Raw genomic sequence first — 25821 nt, 5'->3', positions numbered from 1 at the left:
AACCATTTGTGGTTTATCACAGGATAGTCAATGTAGTTCCCTGTGCTGTATGGTGGGGCCTTGTTGTTTATCCGTTCTTTGTATAATAGTTTGCATCTGCTAATCTCCCTCCTTTCTTACACATTGATTTCTTATTACCAAAATATTTATATAGATTTGTAAATAGGTAAATCTTGTGGAAAAAACTAGTCTGTTTACCCCCTACTGCTAGTTTATAGAAAAATATCTATTAGGTATCCCATGAGAGAAGATTTTATGGACAAAGAAATTGGGAAAATTTCTCAGTATAAACTCTCCCATTAATAATGTATAGGAAATGCTAGCATGTTAAAAGCCTGGAAGACCTGTGGTAAAATTAGACATGTGTTACTCGATGGACGTGAGTCTGAGTGAACTCCGGGAGTTAGTGATGGACAGGGAGGCCTGGCATGCTGTGATTCATGGAGTCACAAAGAGTCAGACACGACTGAGCAACTGAACTGAACTTTACCTTATTAGTTAATGAACTTTGTGCATGACTTACTTGGCTTCTCTAATGCTTATTTATTAATATATACAAAGAAATGATTCTTGGTGTAGTCTGTGCTTTTATTTTTAATGTTAAAATTTCTTAGAGTGTAAGTGGTTTTAGCCTGTGTTGCTGGTTAGTTTTGACAGAATCAAGTCTGGGAGCTCTTAGTTCTTACATGACATTATGTAAATCCTCACCCTTCGTTTGGAGTAAATAAAAAGATGAGGCTATATTGCACTAATCTGTGAAATGCTGAGCTTGATGAAGGAGAAGCTGGAATCAGAATTGCCAGGAGAAACCTCAGATATGTAGATGACACCACCCTCATGGCAGAAAGCAAAGAGGAACTAAAGAGCCTCTTGATGAAAGTGAAAGACGAGAGTGAAAAAGCTGGCTTAAAACTCAACATTCAGAAAAACTTAAGATCATGGCTTCCGGTCCCATCAATTCATGACAAATAGATTTGGAAACAGTGGAGACAGTGGCAGACTTTTATTTTCCTGGGCTCCAAAATCACTGCATATCATGACTTCAGCCATGAAATTTAAAAATGCTTGCTCCTTGGATGTAAACCTATGACCAACCTAGACAGCATATTAAAAAGCAGAGATATTACTTGGCCAGCAAAGGTCTGGATAGTCAAAGCTATGGTTTCTCCAGTAGTCATGTATTGATGTGAGAGTTGTACCATAAAGAAGGCTGAGCGCCAAAGAATTGATGCTTTTGAACTGTGGTGTTGGAGAAGACTCTTGAGAGTCCCATGGACTGCAAGGAGATCAAATCAGTCAATCCTAAATGGAATTGACCCTGAATATTCATTGGGAGGACTGAAGCTGAAACTCTAATACTTTGGCCCCCTGATGTGAAGAAATGACTCATTAGAAAAGACCCTAATGCTTGGAAAGTTTGTAGACAGGAGGAGAAGAGGATGACAGAGGACGAGATGGCTGGATCGCATCACCGACTCGATGGACATGAGCTTGAGCAAACGCCAGGAATTGATGATGGACAGAGAAGCCTGGTGTGCTGCATTCCATAGGTTCACAAAGAGTCAGACATGACTGAGCGACTAAACTGAACTGATAATTGCACTAAATTCATGTGATAGCAACTTACTGTTATTGAAACCATGGTAAAAATAACTCAATTTGTCTTATATCATTTGATTTTGCAGAAGAAACAGTTGTGGTTTTCTTTATAAATGTCATTAAATAGAGAGTATATTGTTGAAGAATGGGGCTTTTCTCAGTTTATGGTCATTGTTTTATTTTGTGGTTGTAGAAAAATTAGATTCATGTAAGCTGCCTACATGTCTTGAAATCAGGTGAGCAGAATCCACTTGCTAATTTAAAGCAATCAAGCCATATAGTAGAAAAGAGACATTCTGTATATAAACAGTAACTGTGTTTGAAGAGTTCAAAGGTTAGGTTAATTTTAATGGGCAAAATAGCAGAAACTGAATTGCATGATTGCTATTTATGTTTTTTTTTCTTGCCAATGATTGCTTTAACAGTTTGACAGCTTTTCTTTTAGGAATTTCCTATTAAACATATGTAAAACTGAGAATCTTGGCGTATTGATATCTGTTGTAGAAAGCACATATTAAAAACATTACAGTTTTTTAACTTTCCAGTGAGCAATTCTTAGAATTCACTGTTATAGTATCTTGAGCTAATAACATATTTGTTGTTGTTCATTCGTTACCATGTCCAACTGGCGTCAGTGGTTGGGGCATAGACTTGGATTACTGTAATGATAAACGGTTTGTCTCATAAATGAACTGAAATCTTTCTGTCTTTTTTGAGGTTGCACTTTTGTTGATTATGAGGGCTACTCCATTTCTTCTAAGAGATTCTTGCCAATAGTCATAGATACAATTGTCTTCTAAGTTACATTTGCCCGTTCCCATCCATATTAGTTCACTGATTCCTAAGATGTCCATGTTTACTCTTGCCATCTCCTGCTTGACCACATCCAATTTACCCTGATTCATGGACCTAATGTTTCAGGTTCCTATGCAATACTCTTCTTTATGACACTGAACTTTACTTTCCCCACCAGACACGTACACAACCGAGTGTTATTTCCCCTTTGGCCCAGCCGCTTCATTCTTTCTAGAGCTATTAGTAATTGCCCCCAACTCTTCCCCAGGAAGACATCTTCCAACTTGGGTCGGGTGCGGGGGTCTCATCTTCTAGTGTCACATCTTTTTGCCTTTTTATACTCTTCACGGGGTTCTCATGGGAAGAATACTGGCGTGGATTCCCGTTTCTAACTCCAGTGGATCACATTTTATCAGAACTCTTCACTATGACCATTCCATCTTGGGTGACCTTGTGTGACATGGCTCATAGCGTCATTAAGTTACACAAGCCCCTTATCATATATGAGGGGGAATAAAGTATTTTCTACATATTTACTATCACATACTGATTTTTTTTATACTGATTATTTTTGATAATTATTTGTTTAGCCTTTTTCTCTCATCATATTCACTACATGGTAAATTGTTGCTATGTATGCATGGCTGTTAACTCTTGATGTATATCTCTAATTTCTGAAGTTCCAGTGTTCATCTTGATTGGCTCTAATATGAAATCTGGTATTTACTGTGTGAAATCTTCATCCTTTTCTTTTATCTACAGAATTATGAAACCAGTGACTAATCAGTAAATAGATCAATTCTATTCATCTTGCCTTTAGTACCTTTTTTCTTTAGTGTTGTGGTGCTTTTTCCCCAAATTTGTCATTTATTTGTGTTTATAATATGTTTTGCACTGTGGTGGATATTCAAAAAATTTAACAAGGACCTTACTTTGCTAGGCACTAGAGATGCAAAAAAAGATGAAGGTATACTAATCCTTGCCCTCATAGATCTTGTATTTTAACTGGTAAGACAGGGAACTAAGTGTATAGAAGGATCTAATATAGATGAGGAGGGAGTTAATACAAAGTAATGTGATAATTATTAAGTATTTACTAAGCACAGCACAATGTGTTAACTTACAGTGTTTTAGATAGGTTTACAGATTGAAAGAAATTATGCCTCTCTAAGCCTCTTCCCATTTACATACCCATATTTTGTAAGGCTAATAAGTTTGTTACTGATCAAGTTAGCAGGGTACAAAATCTTACCTGTGTTGGTATGTAGGTAATCTAACATTTGCATTGTGTATCCCTTGCTATGTATACCAAGAAAGCAAAACCCTGACTGCTCTTTATCTGGGCCATTTCTCAGGGTTGTATTTGCAGTGAGTGGCAAGGAGGGATGAGGCAAAGACTTTACCAAACAAACATGCTTGCTTCCACTTAAAATAAAAGTGGAAGACTATTCCATGGTCATTGTTCTTCTTTCTGTGTATATAGGTGTTCATCCTGGGCCCTTCACTTCCTTCCCATGGGAGTTGGGAGGCATGAGGAACCAACATAAGTAGCATGCTGATACTCTGTTTTAAGTAATAAGTAGCTTTTGCTCTAAGTAATGAAGTCTTAGGGGTCTTGTGTCCTTTGCCAGAGTCCATGAACAGTAGTAAGGTAGCTTGTTAGCATGCACGTGCACACACACACACACACACACACACAACTGTCTACCTGTTTACCTACCTATCTGTCTACAGTAAACTGTCAAGTCCTTCACTCTTGTAGATATTATGGAGGTAAATTGGCTTTACAGCAAAGAAGCAGAATGCCTGGTTTCAGTTTCCTTCTGTCCCCAGGTGCTAGCAGATTCCTAAAATAGCCCATAACACTGTCTATGCAAGGTAAGTATGAGTTTAGAAAGTTCACTTCTAGATGAAACTTTTAATTTTACATCAAGGACTTTGCATTTGGAAGAATTTACGTTGAGTATATGTCCTTTCAGATTAAAAATACACCATCGATCTTTAGGTTCTTGACTGAAATATTTTGTTCAGTTCAGTTCAGTCGCTCAGTTGTGTCTGACTCTTTGCGACCCCATGAATCGCAGCACGCCAGGCCTCCCTGTCCTTCACCAACTCCCAGAGTTCACTCAGACTTGTCCCATCAACTCGGTGATGCCATCCAGCCATCTCATCCTCTGTCGTCCCCTTCTCCTCCTGCCCCCAATCCCTCCCAGCATCAGGGTCTTTTACAGTGAGTCAGCTCTTCGCATAAGGTGGCCAAAGTATTGGAGTTTCAGCTTCAACATCAGTCCTTCCAGTGAACACCCAGGACTCATTTCCTTTAGAATGGACTGGTTGGATCTCCTTGCAGTCCAAGGGACTCTGAAGAGTCTTCTCCAACACCACAGTTCAAAAGCATCAATTCTTTCCCGTTCAGCTTTCTTCACAGTCCAACTCTCATATCCATACCTGACCACTGGAAAAACCATAGCCTTGACTAGATGGACCTTTGCTGGCAAAGTAATATCTCTGCTTTTGAATATGCTGTCTAGGTTGGTCATAACTTTCCTTCCAAGGAGTAAGCGTCTTTTAATTTCATGGATGCAGTCACTATCTGCAGTGATTTTGGAGCCCCCAAAAATAAAGTCTGACACTGTTTCCACTGTTTCCCCATCTATTTGCCTTGAAGTGATGGGACCAGATGCCATGATCTTAATTTTCTGAATGTTGAGCTTTAAGCCAACTTTTTCATTCTCCTCTTTCACTTTCATCAAGAGGCTTTTTAGTTCCTCTTCACTTTCTGCCATAAGGGTGGTGTCATCTGCATATCTGAGGTTATTGATATTTCTCCTGGTAATCTGATTCCAGCTTGTGCTTCTTCCAGCCCAGGGTTTCTCATGATGTACTCTGCATATAAGTTAAATAAGCAGGGTGACAATATACAGCCTTGACGGACTCCTTTTCCTATTTGGAACCAGTCTGTTGTTCCATGTCCAATTCTAACTGTTGCATCCTGACCTGCGTACAGGTTTCTCAAGAGGCAGATCAGGTGGTCTGGTATTCCCATCTCTTTTAAGAATTTACCACAGTTTCTTGTGATCCACACAGTCAAAGGCTTTGGCATAGTCAATAAAGCAGAAGTGGATGTTTTTCTGGAACTCTCTTGCTTTTTCGATGATTCAGCGGATGTTGGCAATTTGATCTCTGGTTCCTCTGTCTTTTCTAAAACCAGCTTGAACATCTGGAAGCTCACAATTCACGTATTGCTGAAGCCTGGCTTGGAGAATTTTGAGCATTGCTTTACTAGCATGTGAGATGAGTGCAATTGTGCGGTAGTTTGACCATTCTTTGGCATTGTCTTTCTTTGGGATTGGAATGAAAACTGACCTTTTCCAGTCCTGTGGCCACTGCTGAGTTTTCCAAATTTGCTGGCATACTGAGTGCAGCACTTTCACAGCATCATCTTTCAGGATTTGTAATAGCTCAACTGGAATTCCTTCACCTCCACTAGCTTTGTTCGTAGTGATGCTTTCTAAGGCCCACTTGACTTCACATTCCAGGAAGTCTGGCTCTAGGTGAGTGATCACACCATTGTGATTATCTGGGTCATGAAGCTCTTTTTTGTATAGTTCTTCTGTGTGTTCTTGCCACCTCTTGTTAATATCTTCTGCTTCTGTTAGGTCCATACCATTTCTGTCCTTTATTGAGCCCATCTTTGCACTAAATGTTCCCTTGGTATCTCTGATTTTCTTGAAGAGATCTCTAGTCTTTCCCATTCTGTTGTTTTCCTCTATTTCTTTGCATTGACCGCTGAGGAAGGCTTTCTTACCTCTCCTTGCTATTCTTTGGAACTCTGCATTCAGATGCTTATATCTTTCCTTTTCTCCTTTGCTTTTTGCTTGTCTTCTTTTCACGACTATTTGTAAGGCCTCCCCAGACAGCCATTTTCCTTTTTTGCATTTCTTTTCTATGGGAATGGTCCTGATCCCTGTCTCCTGTACAATGTCACGAACCTCTGTCCATAGTTCATCAGACAATCTGTCTATCAGATCTAATCCCTTAAATCTATTTCTTACTTCGACTGTATAATCATAAGGGATTTGATTTAGGTCATACCTGAATGGTCTAGTAGTTTTCCCTACTTTCTTCAATTTAAGTCTGAAATTGGCAATAAGGAGTTCATGATCTGAGCCACAGTCAGCTCCTGGTCTTGTTTTTGTTGACTGTATAGAGCTTCTCCATCTTTGGCTGCAAACAATATAATCAGTCTGATTTCGGTGTTGACCATCTGGTGATGTCCATGTATAGAGTCTTCTCTTGTGTTGTTGGAAGAGGGTGTATGCTATGACCAGTGCGTTCACTTGGCAAAACTCTTGCTAGCCTTTGCCCTAGTTCATTCCATACTCCAAGGCCAAATTTGCCTGTTACTCCAGGTGTTTCTTGACTTCCTACTTTTGCATTCCAGTCCCCTATAATGAAAAGGACATAATTTTGGGGTTTTAGTTCTAAAAGGTCTTGTAGGTCTTCATAGAACCGTTCAACTTCAGCTTCTTCAGTGTTACTGGTTGGGGCATAGGCTTGGATTACCGTGATATTGAATGAATTGTCTTGGAAATGAACAGAGATCATTCTGTCATTTTTTAAATTGCATCTAAGTACTGCATTTCAGACTCTTTGTTGACCATGATGGCTACTCCATTTCTTCTAAGGGATTCCTGCCCACAGTAGTAGATATAATGGTCATCTAAGTTAAATTCACCCATCCCAGTCCATTTTAGTTCACCGATTCCTGGAATGTCGACGTTCACTCTTACCATCTCCTGTTTGACCACTTCCAATTTGCCTTGATTCATGGACCTGACATTCCAGGTTCCTATGCAATATTGCTCTTCACAGCATCGGACTTTGCTTCTATCACCAGTCACATCCACAACTGGGTATACCATATTTTTATCCGTGTGTGTATGTATTGTTGATAAGGGGAAAGCAAAAATAGTGATAATGTTTTCCTGAACCTTGTCTCAACTTCAGTTTACTGGTGTTACCCAAAACCCTTTTATGCAGAATTGAGTAACTGAGAACCTTGAAAGATTTAAAGTAGTGGAGAAAGTAGTATCATTTGAAATATTTGCAGAATATCAGATGGCCTCAGTGTAACCTCTAAGGATACATTTGTAGAAGACAGCAGAGCTTCTGCTATGAGTTTGTCTGGGTAACCATGAACAGAGATTATATACTTAAACAATGTATTTCTCTCTTTCCTAATTCTAATACATAAACATAGCTAAGTAGCTTAGTAATGGGCAGGGGCAGAGATATCTCAAGTCAAACATATGTTTTACCAGTTTACCTCCATGTTTAAAATTCCATGATTGCAAGAGTATGAGATTTGTAATATTTGTTAAGTACTTTGTATGTATGCAGCAATGATGTGTTCCCTGAAACAGTTCTACCCTCAGTGCATTTGTACCCATTATTTGATTATATACTGATAAAACTGTATGAAACACAACTGCTTGTAGATGTTCACAGTTAAGTTTGAATAGAGGTGGGTGGTATAAACATCCTCCAAGAAGTTGAGCAAGGCCAGAAGAACAAACAGAATTTAAGTAAGTGGAAACAAACACATCAGGTGTAAGGGAGCAAAAGATGGCTAGAAGAAAAACATAAGAATAAGATTGCCTCCAGCATAACTAATAATCTTGTAGGGAAGACAGCTCCATGATACAGATGTATGAATGAAAAAGAATGAGGGTGGGAAAAGAAGAGTTGAATGATTGCATGACTTAGAATAAAATAGCTTCAGTTTCCCAAATATAACATCCTTGTCTTGTTCCTGTTTTGGTGGAAAAGCTTTCCAGTCTTTCAGCATTGAGTATGATTCAGCTGTGGGGTTTTCATTTTCATTATTATTTTCATTAAGTTGAGAGTTTCCCTCTAGTCCTGGTTGAGTATTTTTGTAATGACAGAGTGATCAGTTTGTCAAGTGCTTTTTCTTTGTCAGTTAAAATGATCCTGTCGTTCTCTTCATTCTCTTAATCTGTTATGTTACATTAATTGATTTTTCATATGTTGACCATCCTTATAGTGCCTTCTGTCTTTGTACTGAACAGTTTTGTTGGAAAAAAGCCAAACTCATTTGTTTACATTCTGTCTATGTCTATTTTGATACTAGAAAGTCAGAGATATGTAGTTAAGTCATATCATCTGCCAAGCCTAAAATAATTACTGTTTGGTCCTTAGAAAGCATTTCCTGACTTCTGCTTCTAGAATCATTAGTATGAACATAGTTCATTAGTAGATACTCACCAATCTGTACTGAACAATATTACTTGAATTGCTTTTCTTAGTAAACTTACTGTTTATCTTCCTGTATACAATAAGTGTTATAATTTGTTTAAAGAGAGATAAATAATGATTTTTAAGAGAACTGTTAATTTGAATAATGAATTTGTTAATGGGTTTTGTAATTTAATTTCATGGCTTAAATTTTAAAATATCACAATCTCCATTGCTTATGAGTTTTATTTTCTTTTCCTAGGTGTATGTGGAATTTGATGATCTTGAGTGGGATAAACGAGAGTGGGTTAAAGTTTATGAAGATTTTTCAACCTTCTTGGTGGAATACCACTTAATCTGGGCCAGAAGGATCAACCCTAGCCAGACTCAGGGATCAAAGAGCAAACAGATTCAGTGGCCTGCATTGGTAAGATCTATATTCCTTATGTCATTAATAATTTTCAGTTGTTTGTTTTAAAAGAATTAAGAGCTAAGTATAAGTTTTTGAGTTTTCTTAGTGACTAAAGATTAATATTTCTGAGTAGTGGCTTCTTCCCACCAATTCAAGAAACATGGAGAAACCTCGATTGAGGAGAAACCTCGATCCCTAGGTTGAGAAGATGCCCTGGAGAAGGAAATGCCAAGCCACTCCAATATTCTTGCCTGGAAAATCCCATGGACAGAAGAGCCTGGCAGGCTGCAGTCCATGGCATCACAAAAAGTTGGACACAACTTAGCCACTAGACAAAAATAACAAAGCTCTGAAGTAGCTGGCAGATATGTCAAAATACTACTTCCATTTTCTCAAACAATTTTATGTCTTTTTGTTAATACTCTTTGAGCATATTTCGTCCACAAATAGTTCATTCTGTTTTTTAGGGGAAACATAAATTGAATTGATGACTGCTTAGGGATAGTTGACTGATTTGTATGCAATGTGAAAGAATTTTTCTGAATGACACTTTGTGGGTTACTTTTTATAAATCATTAAGTAGCATATGGTTTTCTTTGTTAAATTTTGTCAAAATTGAGTGAATCATTGTGGATAATATCTGATATTTATGGAAGAATTACATTTGATCCTTGAACAACATGGATTTAAACTGTGTGAGTCAATTTGTATGTGGATTTTTTTCTAATAAATATGTACTCGTATGCTACACTGTTTGCAGTTGGTTGACTCTACAAATGGGGGACCACAGACATGGAGAATGAATTGAAAAGTTATATACACATACTTTAAACTGATTTGTGGGTTGAGTTGTAACCCCCATGTTGTTTAAGGGTCAATTGTGGATTTTAAGGTAGTAAGAAAACATTACTTCATATCAGGAGATACTCCATTTAAGAAAACAATAGATTGCAGTGAATTCTCATCATTAATTCTGTGGGGGAAAAGTCACATCTCTTTAACCATTATTATCCCTGTTTTCTGGAAGAGTATTCAGCATTTAATAATTATTCAGTTTGAATAAAATAATTTTCTTATATTAATATCAAAGAAATATGTTAAAGGCATTGAAACATCAATTTAGGTGTTTGGTATTTATATATTATCAAGATACCTTTAGAAATTTTTCAACATAAATTAACTACATAGAAGGATAGTTTAATTTGTTGGCAATTGGAGTGCTTTAAATTTTCTGTTTTAGTTAACCCTTTAAAAGTGTAAGGAGGTAAGTGGATAAAAAGCAAAGATTGGGAGGGAAGGAGAGAGAGAATAAAATGAATTAAAGGCATTTTAAAAAGAGAATATAATATGGAAGGATGAAAGGTAATATTTATGAACTATAGTTTTGATAGGATAGTTTGAATATTCTAGGAAAATAAAGAAGACAATATTATTCAGTAAGATAGATTTTTAAAAAATATTTGTTGCAGGAGTGTTTTATTGTTTAGTCGCTAAGTCGTGACTGACTCTTTGCAGCCCTGTGGACTGCAGTGCGCCAGGCTTCCCTGTCCTTCACTATCACTTAGAGTTTTCTCAGACTCATGTCCATTGAGTTGATGATGTCATCCAACTGTCTTATCCTTTGTCTTTTGGATTGTTAATATAAAGTTTTTTAAACCATCACTAGTATGCTTTATAATTTTATAAACAACTCAAAAATTGGATGAAATCTGTAATTATCACATATAAGTGAATTTTGAATGAAATTTCAAAAGCAGTAATATTAATAATACCAGAAAGTATTCCCTGGGAACATAGTTAAAGAATAGACAGAACTTTAGAAAAATCTTTGCCCTTTCTTAGAGACAGTTAAAATTAAGGTGAATTCCTAATGTATATTTATAAATTACTCATTTTGGAGAAAGTTTCTATTAGGAAATACTATTTAATAATAATTTTATCATATTCTACAAATTTGTTTCTGTTAAATCTTTTAACCCCACAAAACTACTTAAATAAACACCAAACTTTAAAAAATTCAACTTATTTTTTAAATAAAAAAAAAGTACTGGAGAAGGAAATGGCAACCCACTCTAGTGTTCTTGCCTGGAGAATCCCATGGACAGAGGAGCCCGAAGGGCCACAGTCCATGGTCACAAAGAGTCGGACACAACAGAGTGACTAACACTTTCACTTTCACACATTGTAAAAAACTTGGAAAGTGCTAAATAGTGTAAACTAGAAAATCATAATCATTCTATTTCTGCCTCCAAGGAATATTTCTAACTTAATTCTTTGACATATTTTCTTAAAAAGTATACATCTCTGCTTTCTTTTTTTTCAAGCATAGAATTAAATGGTTTTTTGGAATTGTGGTATAATATGCTTAACATAGAATTTTCCATTTTACTAATTTTTAAGTTCAGTGGTATTAACTACATTCTCACTGTATTTCAGTGTACAGAAATTATTCCATCTTACAAAACTGAAACTCTATATCCATTAAACATTAGCCCCCATTCCCTCCTTTTCTCAGACCCTAGGAACCATCATTTTGCTTTGTGTCTTCATGATTTTGACTCTGCTGTACCTTACATAAGTGGAATCTTACAGCAGTTGTCTTTTTGTGACTGACTTATTTCACTTAGCATGTCTGCAGTGTTCATCTGTGTTGTAACCTGTGTTAGAATTTCCTTCCTTTGTGTTACAAGGCTGAATGGTATTCCACTGTATGTATATATTATATTATGTTCAGTGATTTGTCTGTTGGTGTATACTTGTATTGCTTCCACCGCTTGGCTGTTGTGAAGAATGCTGCTGTGCTCTTAGGGTTATGTATATCTCTTGGAGACCATGCTTTCACTTCTTTGGGGTAAATATTCAGAAGTGTAAGTGCTGGATTACATGGTAATTCTGTCTTTTAATTTATTTTGCAGCTACTGTCAGAGCAGCCATATTACTTTACATTCTAGCCACCTCTTGCTCCCCTCAAGTTTTTGATAATAGTCATCCTAATGAGTTTGAGGTGATAATGTCCTTGTTGTTTTGATTTGCATTTCCCTAATGATTAGTGATGTTGAACATCTTTTCATATGCTTATTGGGTATTTGTATATCTGCTGAAAAATGATTCTTCAAATTTTTTGCCCATTTTTGAATTGGATTGTTTCTGTATTACTGAATTTTAGGGGTTCTCTGTAGTATTCTGGATTTTGATTTCTTATTAGATTTGATCTGCAACATATTTTCTACCATTCTGTGGGTTGTCTTTTTACATGGGTGATAGTATCTTTCCATGCAGAAAATTTTAAAATTTTCAGTAAGTTAAATTTGTCCACTGTTTGTTTTCTTATCTTTGCCTTTGGTGTTATATCCAAGAAATCACTGCCAATTTCATTGTCATCAAGTTTTTGTCATATGTTTTTTAAGAATTTGAATGTTTTAAGTCTTATATGTAGTCTGTTGATCCATCTTGAGTTAATTTTTGTATGTGCATTAGATAAGGCTCACTACCATTCCTCTGTTAGTGAATATTCCATTTCCCGCCATCGTTTGTTAAAAACACTGTCCTTTCTCCATTGAATATTCTTGACACTATTATCAAAACTTTTTTTGCCATATACATAAGATTTTATGTCTGGTCTTTATTCAGTTTCTTTGTTATGTGTATCTCTCTTTATGCCAATACCACAGTGTTCAGTGTTAGTTTATAGAGAGTTTTGAAATCAGGAAGTGTAAGTCCCTCAACTTTGTTTATTTTGAAGATTGTTTTGGCTGTTTGGTGTCCCTGGGGATTCCATTTCAGATTCAGGATGGGTCTATTTCTATAAGAAATGTGGGGCTTTTCATGGGAATTGCATTGAATGTGTGGATCACTTTGGACAGTATTGATCTCTTAATAAGCCTTCCAGTCCACGAACACATATCTTTCCATTTATTTTCTGTGTCTTTTCAATTCTGTTAGCAGTGTTTTATGGGCTTCCCTGGTAGTCAGATGGTAAAGAATCTGCCTGCAATGAGGAGACCTAGGAGATGTGGGTTCTGTCCCTGGGTCCAGAGATCCCCTGGAGAAGGAAATGGCCACCCACTCCAGTACTCTTGCCTGGAGAATTCATGGACAAAGGAGCCTGGTGGGCTACAGTCCATGGGTCGCAAAGAGTTGGACACGACTGAGCAACTAACACACTGCAGTGTTTTGTAGTTTTCAGTGTACCAGTGTTTTCCCTCTATGGTTATTCCTACGTAATTCAGCTTTTTCAATGCTATTGTAAATGGAATTGTTTTGTTAATTTTATTTTCATATTTTTCATTACTAGAGTATAGAAATGTAGTTGACTTTCATGTGCTGATTTTATATCTTTCTTCTTAGCTAACAGATTAATTGTGAAAACCTGGAAACTTTTCCAGACCAAGACAAGGATGGTACTTAGACAACGGGGAAAAAAGGATCTAAGTTTGGAAAATAAGTAGTAAAAGTTTTGTTTGGCAACGGTATGACTTTGTGTGGTCATACCATGCACAAACGTGAAAGCTAGTAAATGAGGGACTTCCCGCACTGTCTAGTGGTTAACTCTTCGCCTTCCAGTACAAAGGGTGTGGGTTAAATTCCTGGTCGGGGAGCTAAGATCCTGCATGCCTACGGCCAAAAATAAACCAAAATGCAAAGCAATATTGTAACAGATTCAATAAAAACTTGAAAAATGGTCCACATAAAAACTTAAAAAAAGAAAAAACTAATGCATTCAGCAGAGCAGCAGGATACAAAATCAAGGCTTTCTTTTAATCATTAGTTTTAGCTGAGGCTTCATTAAAATTGTAGATCCTGAAAAAAAAAAAAGTAGGTCCTGGGTTTTCTGTTAGTTAATGTTTCAATGTGTTTATTTCTCCTCAGTTTTTAATGGCTGCCTAATATTGTATGATAATCCATTTACCTAGTGTTTGGTAATTTCAGTTTAGCTCAGTCTCTCAGTCCTGTCTGACTATTTGCGACCCCATGAATCGCAGCACGCCAGGCCTCCCTGTCCATCACCAACTCCTGGAGTTCACTCAAACTCATGTCCATCGAGTCGGTGATGCTATCCAGCCATCTCATCCTTTGTCGTCTCCTTCTCCTCCTGCCCTCAATCTTTCCCAGCATCAGGGTCTTTTCAGATGAGTCAGTTCTTTGCATCAGGTGGCCAAAATATTGGTGTTTTCAGCTTCAGCATCAGTCCTTCCAGTGAATATTCAGGACTGATTTCCTTTATGATGGACTGGTTGGCTCTCCTTGCAGTCCAAGGGACTCTCAAGAGTCTTCTCCAACACCACAGTTCAAAAGCATCAATTCTTCGGCGCTCAGCTTTCTTTATAGTCCAGCTCTCACATCCATACATGACTACTGGAACAACCATAGCTTTGATTAGATGGACCTTTGTCTGCAAAGTACTGTGTCTGCTTTTTAATATGCTGTCTAGGTTGGTCTTAGCTTTTCTTCCAAGGAACAAGTGTCTTTTAACTTCATGGATGCAATCACCATCTGGAGTGATTTTGAAGCCCCCCAAAATAAAGTCTGTCAGTGTTTCCATTGTTTCCCCATCTATTTGCCATGAAGTGATGGGACTGGATGCCATGATCTTCGTTTTCTGAATGTTGAGCTTTAAGCCAACTTTTTCACTCTGCTCTTTCACTTCCATCAAGAGGCTTTTTAGTTCTTCTTCACTTTCTGCCATAAGGGTGGTAAGGGTGGTGTCATCTGTGTATTTGAGGTTATTGATATTTCTCCCAGCAATCTTGATTCAAGTTTGTGCTTCTTCCAGCTCAGCATTTCGCATGATGTAGTCTGCATATTAGTTAAATAAGCAGGGTGACAATATACAGCCTTGACGTACTCCTTTTCCTATTTGGAACCAGTCTTGTTCCATGTGCAGTTCTAACTGTTGCTTCCTGACCTGCATCCAGGTTTCTCAGGAGGCAGGTCAGGTGGTCTGGCATGCCCATCTCTTGAAGAATTTTACACAGCTTGTTGTGATCTCCACAGTCAAAGGCTTTGGCATAGTCAATAAAGCCAAAATAGATATTTTTCTGGAGCTCTCTTGCTTTTTCGATGATCCAAAGGATGTTGGCAATTTGATCTCTGGTTCCTCTGCTGTTTTTAAAATCAGCTTGAACATCTGGACATTCACGGTTCACGTATTGCTGAAGCCTGGCTTGGAGAATTTTGAGAATTACTTTCCTAGCGTGTGAGATGAGTGCAATTGTGCGGTAGTTTGAGCATTCTTTGGCATTGCCTTTCTTTGGGATTGGAATGAAAACTGACCTTTTCCAGTCCTGTGGCCACTGCTGAGTTTTCCAAATTTACTGGCATATTGAGTGCAGCACGTTCACAGCATCATCTTTCAGGATTTGGAGTAGCTCAACTGGAATTCCATCACCTCCACTAGCTTTGTTCGTAGTGATGCTTTCTAAGGCCCACTTGACTTCACATTCCAGGAAGTCTGGCTCTAGGTGAGTGATCATACCATCGTGATTATCTGGGTCATTAAGCTCTTTTTTTGTACAGTTCTTCTGTGTATTCTTGCCACCTCTTATTTATATCTTCAGCTACTGTTAGGTCCATACCATTTCTGTCCTTTATCGAGTCCATCTTTGCATGAAATGTTCCCTTGGTATCTCTAATTTTCTTGAAGAGATCTCTAGTCTTTCCCATTCTGTTGTTTTCCTCTATTTCTTTGCATTGACCGCTGAGGAAGGCTTTCTTATCTCTTCTTGCTGTTCCTTGCAACTCTGCATTCGGATGTTTATATCTTTCCTTTTCTCCTTTGCTTTTCACTTCTCTTCTTTTCACAGCTATTTGGTAATTAGTTTGGTGATTTAGTTTTTTCTGAATTTTTGTTATTAGAAAAAAGTGTAATCAGTGTCCTTGTTATAAATATATAAATCTTTGTCTGAATCTGATTATTTTTAAAATTTAGGTTCACAGTGATAGAATCTAAAGGGTATGAACCTGAAAACAACAAAATCTAAAACATGATACTCTACACAAATTATTTAAAAGTTATACTTAACTTCCATTGTCCCCAGTAAATGATTATTCTCATCCCTCCCTGGCTCTTAAGCCTCCAACTCCTTCCCCATAAGCATTGATTACTTGTTTTCAGAACATCTTGTTTTAAAACCCAAACAAACATTTTAAAAGGGGGGATTTTTACAATTCAGGAACAAATTGTGTTGTTTTTTTGATTCTTCTAATTTGGTATTTTAAAATACGATTTTATTGTTTTAGTTTGCATTTCTTTAATAGGATGAATTTTTTTTTTCATATTTATCAAGCCACTTGTAGTTTTGTGAACTGTATTTTCAATTACGTGTTAGAGTTTTGTGTTTTTCTAATATGTTTTGTGTTTTTTTAATATGACATTTAAAATATTATTACAGATATATTTGTTTTGTTGTTTGCTCAGCTCCTTTTAGGAGAGAAAGTCTTTTTGAATTGTATGTTTATTATATTTAAAGAAAATCTGTCTAATGTAATGTCATTCTTAATTCAGATAGGAAGTGTCTTCCTTTCTGTTTCCTTTATTTGTTCCAGGAAGCTGTAAAAATTAATAGAACAAATAATAAAAATGAGAATGGATGGTGTAGCCTAGAAAATAATCATTTTAACTTTAAGACTTTGTAAACATTCAGTTATGTGTAATATAGGTGACTAAAATTCTGTTGTTTGTTTATTTGTTCACTAAAATGAAACTTATTTAAGGAGATCTACAACCAGTAGTTACGAATTTCTGAATTTGAGAATTCATATAGTGTAGTAAAATACTGTGCATGCAAATTGGAGTTATTTTAGGGAAATGTGAGGGCACAATAGGATAAACATAGTGGAGCGTTAGTCTTGTTTCTGATTCTCTGCAGATTTAATGTTTGTAACTGTTGGCACAAGATCATTGCTTTCTTGTTCTTCTGTACCTAAACATGTTTGTGTTATCTTCTTTCCAGTTGTTTTCACACCTCGTGTGGTACCTGTTAAATATTACATATTGGTTGTATTATCTGGTTTACTCCTTATTCTAAGAAATCAATAGAAACCAGCAAATATACCGGCTGGTTTTTGGAATCATGACTTAAAAGAAAAATCCTGTTATCTCATTAACCTATTCTAAAGTTTACATTAAAATTTTTAAAGTAAAACTTCAAAAGTGGTATAGTATAATAATACCCAAGTTACTTGTCTGAAAGTGTCTCTTGTCTCTTTCATCTTTCTTCCCAAGATCTCAATAGCATAACATGTATTGAAGCACTGCATATATAACACACTGAAATGGTGTCTGTCTTTCTGCTTGGTCCTGTATGATCAGGGTACCACCTGAGGCCATTCTGATGATGGAGGCCAGGGTAACTTACATTTTTATGTAAGTTACTTAATATGTTGTTAAATTTATTTTATTTTTTAATGAAATAAAATACTCATGAAATCCCATTTATCTGCACCAGGGAACGAAAGTGTTGCATTCATAATTGAAATCAACGAGTTGCCTACCTAACTGGGTTAGGGCCCTGGCTCCATCTCCTTTAGGAAAACCTTCTGTGGGGAGTGGGGCTTTGACCCTAACCTAGCTGGGCTGTAACACTGCTGCATTTTCTAAGGGGCTGAGTTTTCTGCTACTTTCTGCTGGCCCAGTCTTCCAGACTTCCCCATCCAGAATTAATTTCACTATCTTGTGCTCCTTTAGAACATTGTTTTTGTAACTCTGTTTTAACACCTGGCACGTTCTACTTTGTATAATACTTATTTGTTTACATGTCTGTCTTTCTCTAATAGATTGTAAGTTCTTTGAGGACAGGATCATGTCATGGTCATCTTTGTATCATCCTAGGACTCTAGCAGGGTACCTTACCCATATTAAGACAGTGAGTAAATGCTTAAAGTGATGAATTTACTCTATCCCAACTACTGAAAAAGAACCCCAATAGGAGTTACAGCAAATTTCCTGCCTGTTACTTTATGCTAAGATCAAAGTATAAGAGAGCATCATCAGCCAGTTATGGTAATGTCAGTTACAAGTGTTGAACATGGCAAGTAGTTAAAAATAAACAGCAAAAATGTTTAGAATAAATACCCTTGTTCTAATCAAATCCGAATGTGATTCCTTAAGTTATCATAGGGGGAAATGGAATATCTTCACTGTCAACTAAATTTTCCAATCTAAAATGATTATCTGAATTTTTGGAATGAGTTTTAAGAAGCTCTGACTTCTCTTTTTTTCCAGTGCAGCTTTTCCTTCACTGAATAGGTTATTGTGGATTGGTTTGACCAGGAGTTGTGATCAGATCATAAGCACGTAAACCTTCATCGGTATATTTCCTTTTGGTTATTTGCCTAATGAAAATGCTTTTTACTTGCTTTCTATTTTGAAAGAAACCCTCTCAAGGTAGAATAGAATTCACCTCTCTTTGGGACACACTTGGCATTTATGTTCAGCTCTTATGTTGCCAGACTTGGTTAGATTATGACTTTAACCAAATTTTATTGAAATGTGAAGATACGCCATATTCTGTGAATTGAGCTTTGACATAAATTCGTTTCGAGAGTTTTTACATATTGATCGTTGCGTTTTAGAATTAGAATTCTTAGTTTTACAGTTCTTTGTACTTAGTAAACAATGAAATAATATACCTTTAGGATTATTATTTCTCAGGAAGATAAAGCATTTTATGAGATTAAATTATATATAGTAAAGGATTAAAATTTTTAAATGAAAAAGTCTAATACTAAGAAGGATTCCAATGAGTAAACATGTCTTTCATTTCTTGTGTGTCATCAAATGACATTATTTGGGGGGAAAGTATTAAGTTGCAAGAACCATAAAGAAGTTTCTACTCTTTGATTAATTAATTCTTCTCTTAGGAAATTATCCTTATAAAATAATTATTAAAAAGTAAAAAATTTTTTAATAAGTAAAAATAATTTTAGTTCCTCCATTGTTTATCAGATACCTAGGATAAGTTAGACAGGCATGCAGATAGAAAAATTAAAGACATAATGTTACGTGCAGAAAGTTGTTCATTAAGTCCTATTAGAGAAGAAAAAAGGAAACAAATGTCTGAAAATTTGTGAGTGGTGTTGAATTAATATTCTGAGAGATTAGTTAGTTCAGTCATCCTGTTGTGTCCAACTGTTTGCGAACCCAGAGCTTGCTCAAACTCAAGTCCATCAAGTCGGTGATGCCATCCAGCCATCTCATTCTCTGTCGTCACTTCTCCTCTGGCCTTCAGTCTTTCCCAACTACACAGTCTTTTCCAATGAGTCAGTTCTTCGCATCAGGTGGCTGAAGTATTGGTGTTTCAGCTTCAATATCAGTCCTTCCAGTGAACACCCAGGACTGATCTCCTTGGTTGGATCTCCTTGCAGTCCAAGGGACTCTCGAGTCTTCTCCAACACTATAATTCAAAAGCATCAGTTCTTCGGCACTCAGCTTTCTTCATAGTCCAGCTCTCACATCCATACATTACTACTGGAAAAACCATAGCTTTGACTAGATGGACCTTTGTCTGCAAAGTAATGTGTCTGCTTTTTAATATACTGTCTAGGTTGGACATAACTTTTCTTCCAAGGAGTAAGCATCTTTTAATTTACTTCATGGCTGCGATTACCAACTGCAGTGATTTTTGGAGTCCCCCAAAATAAAGTCTGTCACTGTTTCCATTGTTTCCCCATCTATTTGCCATAAAGTGACAGGACCAGATGCCATGATTTTGGTTTTCTGAATGAGCTTTAAGCCATCTTTTTCACTCTGCTCTTTCACTTTCATCAAGAGGTTCTTTAGTTCTTCACTTTTTCTGCCGTAAGGGTGCTGTCATCTGTGTATCTGAGGTTATTGATATTTCCCCTGGCAATCTTGATTCAAGCTTGTGCTTCTTCCAGCCCAGCGTTTCGCATGATGTAGTCTGCATATAAGTTAAATAAGCAGGTGGACAATATACAGCCTTGACGTTCTCCTTTTCCTATTTGGTACCAGTCTGTTGTTCCATATCAAGTTCTAACTGTTGTTTCTTGACCTGCATACAGATTTCTCAGGAGGCAGGTCAGGTGGTCTGGTATTCCCATCTCTTGAAGAATTTTCCACAGCTTGTTGTGATCTACACAGTCAAAGGCTTTGGTATAATCCATAAAGCAGAAGTAGATGTCTTTCTGGAATTCTTGCTTTTTCGATGATCCGAAGGATGTTGGCAATTTGATCTCTGGTTCCTCTGCCTTTTCTAAATCCAGCTTGGATATCTGGAAGTTCATGGTTCACATACTGTTGAAGCCTGGCTTAGAGAATTTTGAGAATTAACTTTGCTAGTGTGTGAAATTAGTGCAATTGTGCAGTAGTTTGAACATTCTTTTGCATTGCCCTTCTTTAGGATTGGAAGATAATCTGAAAGATTATGCAGCTTTAAGATTATAAATATGAATAGAGAAACATGAACAAATAAAATTTAAGTAGAAACATCTTGATTATAGTGGTGTTAAAATTATCAATATGTATTAAAGTATTATAGAGTAATTAAAATGATCCTTCAAAATGGAAGGTTAATGCCTAATGATAATTTCTTTTTAATGAAAACAACTGTTGTTTCCCAAGAAAGTAGAAATTCTAATGTAATCAGTTTATCTGGAAGTTTTATTTTGGAAATAGTTTTATTCAAATGAGTTAGTTTATTAGTTTAAGTTTCTATTGATATATTTTGATATCTACTTTTTATATTAATGCAGCATTTAACATTAATATTAATATCTGTTTTTAACAGTTCAAAGAATTAAGATTTTCTGATAAAATTAACGATTGAAACAATGACCAAGTAAAATATAATATAATAAGTATTGTTTAAGATTTGTTTTTAATTCTGTCTGAATTACTATTTGCCCAGAAGTTTACATAGCATGATATGACCTTAGGGATCTTCTAAAATAGATTTCGAGAATGCAGTTGGCTGAAAAAGCCAACAGGAGCCTAGCAGCCATGTAGGAAGGCAGTGTATTAAAGAACATAAGCCTTGATGTTGGACTTCTGTTTCAAACCTCTGTTGTGCCCTTTATTCTTAGTATCTGGATGAACTTAATTTATTCTCCTTATGTCTCACTACCTTCATAATAATAGTACTTACTATGTAGAGTTGTAAAGGTTAAGCAACAAAATTTATAGATAAAAACCTCAGAGCAACAAGGTTCTACTTTATAGCACATGGAATTATATTTACCTTATACTTTACAGTGTGGTAAGGTGTAACAGAGCATTTTATACAAACACACACATGTATACGCACACACACATATTTATATATGAAAGTGTTAGTTGATCAGTAGTGTTCGACTCTGATCAGTCTGTATTGCAGAGGAATTTGCTCTGCTGCTAACAGAATTGACTCTTGTGCAATATATCAGATACTGTTATGAACAGGCTTAGTTACAATTGGCCCTTCCTCATTTTATTGGAATTCTTAAGTCAGTTTGAAACAGTCACTCTGTGTCACTCAGTTCACAAGCTTGTACTGAGACTATTTATCATTGTGTGGGATTGGGTATTATCGATAGTAAGGCTCACTTCTCTCTTATAGGCAGTACACAAGGAGTAATGAGAATTATAGTAATTACATTAATATTAGATGTATATTTTAAGATATGTCTTACTGTGATCAGTCGTAGGGCAAGGGCAGTCATAGTGCATTGGCATAAATTGCAAGTGCCCCAGAGGAAACTTGAGTAGGTTTAGAGGTCTGTAGGGAGCCCATGGGTGTGCGGTTAAGATGGAGGGGCATTTTCCCAAGGCTCTTTTGACTTCAGTCTCTCAGAAGGCCCTTTTGAGTCAGTACAAATTCTTTCCCACTCCTGGTGCCTAACTGGCATTATTGATTGAGTCTGCCTGACCCATTTCATTAAAAGCTCATTTTTATAGGCTGGTTGCCATCCCTTGCTTTCCTCGTGGAAGGGGAGAGAGACCCTCTAATCTGCTTATTCTAGTTAGTAAATTTTTTCTTCCCTAGCTTGACCAGGTGTCAGGCTTAATGTTTCTTTTTCTTTCTTTTTAGCTATTACAGTTAATAATAGTCAAGGAATTGTATAGTTAGCTCATTTAAAAAATTGTACATTTCTTTATGTATTCAGTGTGCCAGATCTCTACGAGTTAGATTCACCCTTCCTAAATTCCACTGATAACTTTTAGCTCTACTAACTGATCATTGTCTGGTTACAGTTGTATACCATGAATGGTCCTTTGTCACCCATGAATTAAAAGGTTTATCATCCCCTACCCTCTCATTCTTTTTCTTCCAGACTACACAGTTTAGGTAGTTAGCATTTGTAATGCAAATCCCACTTCTGACATCAACTGCACTAAGCTCAGTTAACTGTACAGTTTTGAACAAACAGTCTTTACAAGACTGCTCTTACTTCTGACACCACTGCAAATCCAAGGGTTTTTGAAAACTATCCTCAGGTTCAGTAATTTGCTGGGGGGGACTCAGAAATTACTGGAAACTGTTATGCACCAGCCCATAGTTTGTTGCAGAGAAAAGGTATAAATGAAAATCTGTCAAAGGTACAGAATCCCATGGAGCTCCTGATCATCTCTCTGTGGAATCATGAATAGCATTATTTCTTCTTGACCACAGTGTATAAAAATATGCATGGATAGTTGTAAAACAGGAAAAGCTAAGGCAAGCCTTTGGTTTTGATAGTTTTTACTGGGACTTGATAACAAACTGTTCGCATGGCTGACTTAGTCTGTAGCCCCTCTCAGAGGGTCAGACTAATACTTTTTAAATTATCACTTCCTTTGGAGGTCACACTGATAATGTGTGGCTCAGAGTCCCATCATAGGTCATAGTGAAGTATCCTCTGGATAAAATGTATTTTTCAGTTGCTCAATTATGTCCTACTCTTTGCCACCCCATGATCTGTAGAATGCCAGGTTTCCCTGTTCTTCACTGTCTCCCTGAGTTTGCTCAAACACGTCCATTGAGTCCATGATGCCATCCAACCATCTCATCCTCTGTCGCCCCCTTCTCCTCCTGTTCTTAATCTTTCCCAGCATCAGGGTCTTTTCCAGTGAGTCAGCTCTTCACCATCAGGTGGCCAGAGTATTGGAGGAGCTTTCAGCATTAGTCCTTCTGGGTAATAATCAGGGTTGATTTCCTGTAGGATTGACTGGTTTGATCTCCTTACTGTCCAAGGGACTCTCTGCATTCAGTTGAGTGTGTCTTTCCCTTTTTCTTTTGCCTTTCACTTCTCTTCTTTTCTAAGCTATTTGTAAGACCTCCTCAGGCAACCACCTTGCCTTTTTGCAATTCTTTTTCTTGCAGATGGTTTGGGTCACCACCACCTGTACAGTGATACGAATCTCCATCAACAGTTCTTCAGGTACTCTTGTCTATCAGATCTAATCCCTTGAATCTATTCATCACCTCCCCTGTATAATCATAAGGGATTTGATTTAGGTCATACCTTTATTGGAGAAGGCAATGGCAACCCACTGCAGTACTCTTGCCTGGAAAATCCCATGGACAGCAGAGCCTGGTGGGCTGCTGTCTATGGGGTCCCAAAGAGTCAGACATGACTGAAGCGACTTAGCAATAGCAGCATACCTTTATGGTCTAGTGGTTTTTCCTGCTTTCTTCAGTTTAAGCCTGAATTTTGCAATGAGTTCTTGATCTGAGCCACAGTCACTTCCACGTCTTGTTTTTTGTTGACTGTATAGAGCTTCTCTATCTTCTTCTGTAAATAATATAATCAATCTGACTTCAGTATTGACCATCTAGTGATGTCCATATGTAGAGTCATCTCTTGTGTTGTTGAAAGAGGATGTTTTGGTATGACCAGTGCATTCTCTGGCAAAACTCTGTTAGCCTTTGCCCTGCTTCATTTTGTACTCTAAATCCAAACTTTTGTATTAATCCAGGTATCTCTTGACTTCCTACTTTTGCATTCAAGTCCCCTATGATGAAAAGGACATCTGGGTTTTTTGTTGTTGTTGTTAGTTCTGGAAGGTGTTGTAGATCTTCACAGAACCAGTCAGCATCAGTTTTTTCAGCATCAGTGATTGGTGCATAGATTTAGATTACTGTGATGTTGAATGTTTAATAATTTATTAAAAACCTTTATATCCTAAAATTATTTTGGAATCATTTTCTTGATAATTTGACCTTCACATTATAAATATTTGCCCATATCTGTTTGTCTTTTTTGTAACAGTTAGAATTGCTTGGGATTTTTATTTTATTGCTATATAATTTAAAGCAGCCAAAAGCAAGTAGCCATATAAAATATAGATAGATATTGTTGATTATATTTTCTTCTTGTCCAGAAATATGATTGTCTGTTTACTATGTGTTCTCATTTGAGAAATTATTTTCAGCTCTTGAATGGAAAAACTCTACTTTGGTGTTGAGTTTTAGATGTTTGCCTCTTTACAAAAGGAGCTTCCCTTTCACTGTATATTTTTTTAGTTTATAAATGGTCACAAGTAACTTAAAATGCAGCAGCATTATATATATGTTACATGATAATTTCATTCATTCAACATATATTTTAAAGTTTGCTACATGCTAAGCATGATGTAAGTACTGTAAATCAGTCCTTGCTCTCTGACACATAATTATTTAAATGCACCTGTGAAGAGTTGTATGAAAAATGCAGATTTCTCTTGATACTGTTTTAAAGTATATTTATTTTACTTACTATTTGAAAACATATCATGTAAGTTTTACTTTTTTACATGTAATAGTATAAGTAATAATAACATCGTTTGATTTTTGAGGTCTTATGAACTTCCAGGAATTTTGTCAGTGTTTTTACATTATCTTTTTGAGGTAGATATGTTTATTATCCCTATTTTATAGATAAATAAACTTGAGACATGGTATGGTTAACTGTGGAAAGAAGTAACTGTCTATTGAAAAGTTCAAATAATTATGTAGAAGTGATAATCTTTTCTCATTCACTTTCATATATTTCCCATAGGTATCTCTGGTTAACAGATTGTCCTTTCAGAATTCCCCAGTTTTCTTCCTCCCTTCTTGGTAAATGGGCTCCAAAAGTCTTATTTTCAAATTAAATAGATAACTTACTGTGCATGTACTGCTTTATGAATTAAGTGTGATTTTGATATCTTAAGGTCATTAAGTTGAAATAGTTAATGTGAACTATGAAAGATTGGCAAGCCATTGTGACATCTAAACTGGGTAAGCCCAAAGATAGTTGTGATAATCTTGGGGCTCCCCTGTGGATTTCAAAGAAAGTAAGATGATTTATAAGGTCTTTTTTAATTTTCAGGAGAATTTGAAGGTAAGGCATATCAAAATAATTCACTTTCACAGTGAAGAAAAGGGAGACTGACCTTTTTGGGTGGAGAAATAATTATAGATTTAGAATTTTTTTTGTGTGTGTGTAATTTTGAAAATGGTCTCCTACGTTTGATTTAGTAATGCCAGAAAGTCTCTGGTATACACTCCTCCACCTGGTATTATGGCATATGGTGTGTGTGCAGACAAATCTTATCTTTTATAATCTCTGAGGTAGAGTCAGTAATGTATATGTAGTAGTAGTACATATGGGTTTGGATAAAGTCTTTTGCAGTCCTTATTATGATGCAGCACTGTAATGTACAGATACATGGTATAGCCCTAATACTATTATAATTTTAAGTTTAAAATAAATGCTATTTATGGTTTGTTTTTTTCTCTCATTGGAGTATGTGGAGTCCATTTAAACATAGCGTATCTGAAGAACATTAATTTTGGAACACCAGATGAATTTTGTTTTCG

General features: G+C 36.4%; 1 protein-coding gene across 4 annotated transcripts in view; it reads left to right on the top strand.

Annotated features, from left to right (window-relative positions):
* The window catches only part of JMJD1C (jumonji domain containing 1C), a 316030-nt gene that overhangs the window by 122979 nt on the left and 167230 nt on the right, over window positions 1-25821 (top strand). For all 4 annotated transcript variants that reach the window (XM_061405104.1, XM_061405107.1, XM_061405102.1 and 1 more), the window contains exon 2: window positions 8915-9079. Coding sequence is in view for 3 of the 4 variants with exons in the window: in XM_061405107.1 (XP_061261091.1) it covers window positions 8915-9079 (165 nt within the window). In the remaining variant the exon portion in view is untranslated. The remainder of the gene's footprint in view (window positions 1-8914; window positions 9080-25821) is intronic.

This window comes from Bos javanicus, chromosome 28 (assembly GCF_032452875.1).
Source record: "Bos javanicus breed banteng chromosome 28, ARS-OSU_banteng_1.0, whole genome shotgun sequence".
Taxonomy (NCBI): domain Eukaryota; kingdom Metazoa; phylum Chordata; class Mammalia; order Artiodactyla; family Bovidae; genus Bos; species Bos javanicus.
The sequence above is the reverse complement of the archived record's forward strand: the minus strand, read 5'-3'. Positions and strand labels throughout refer to the sequence as shown.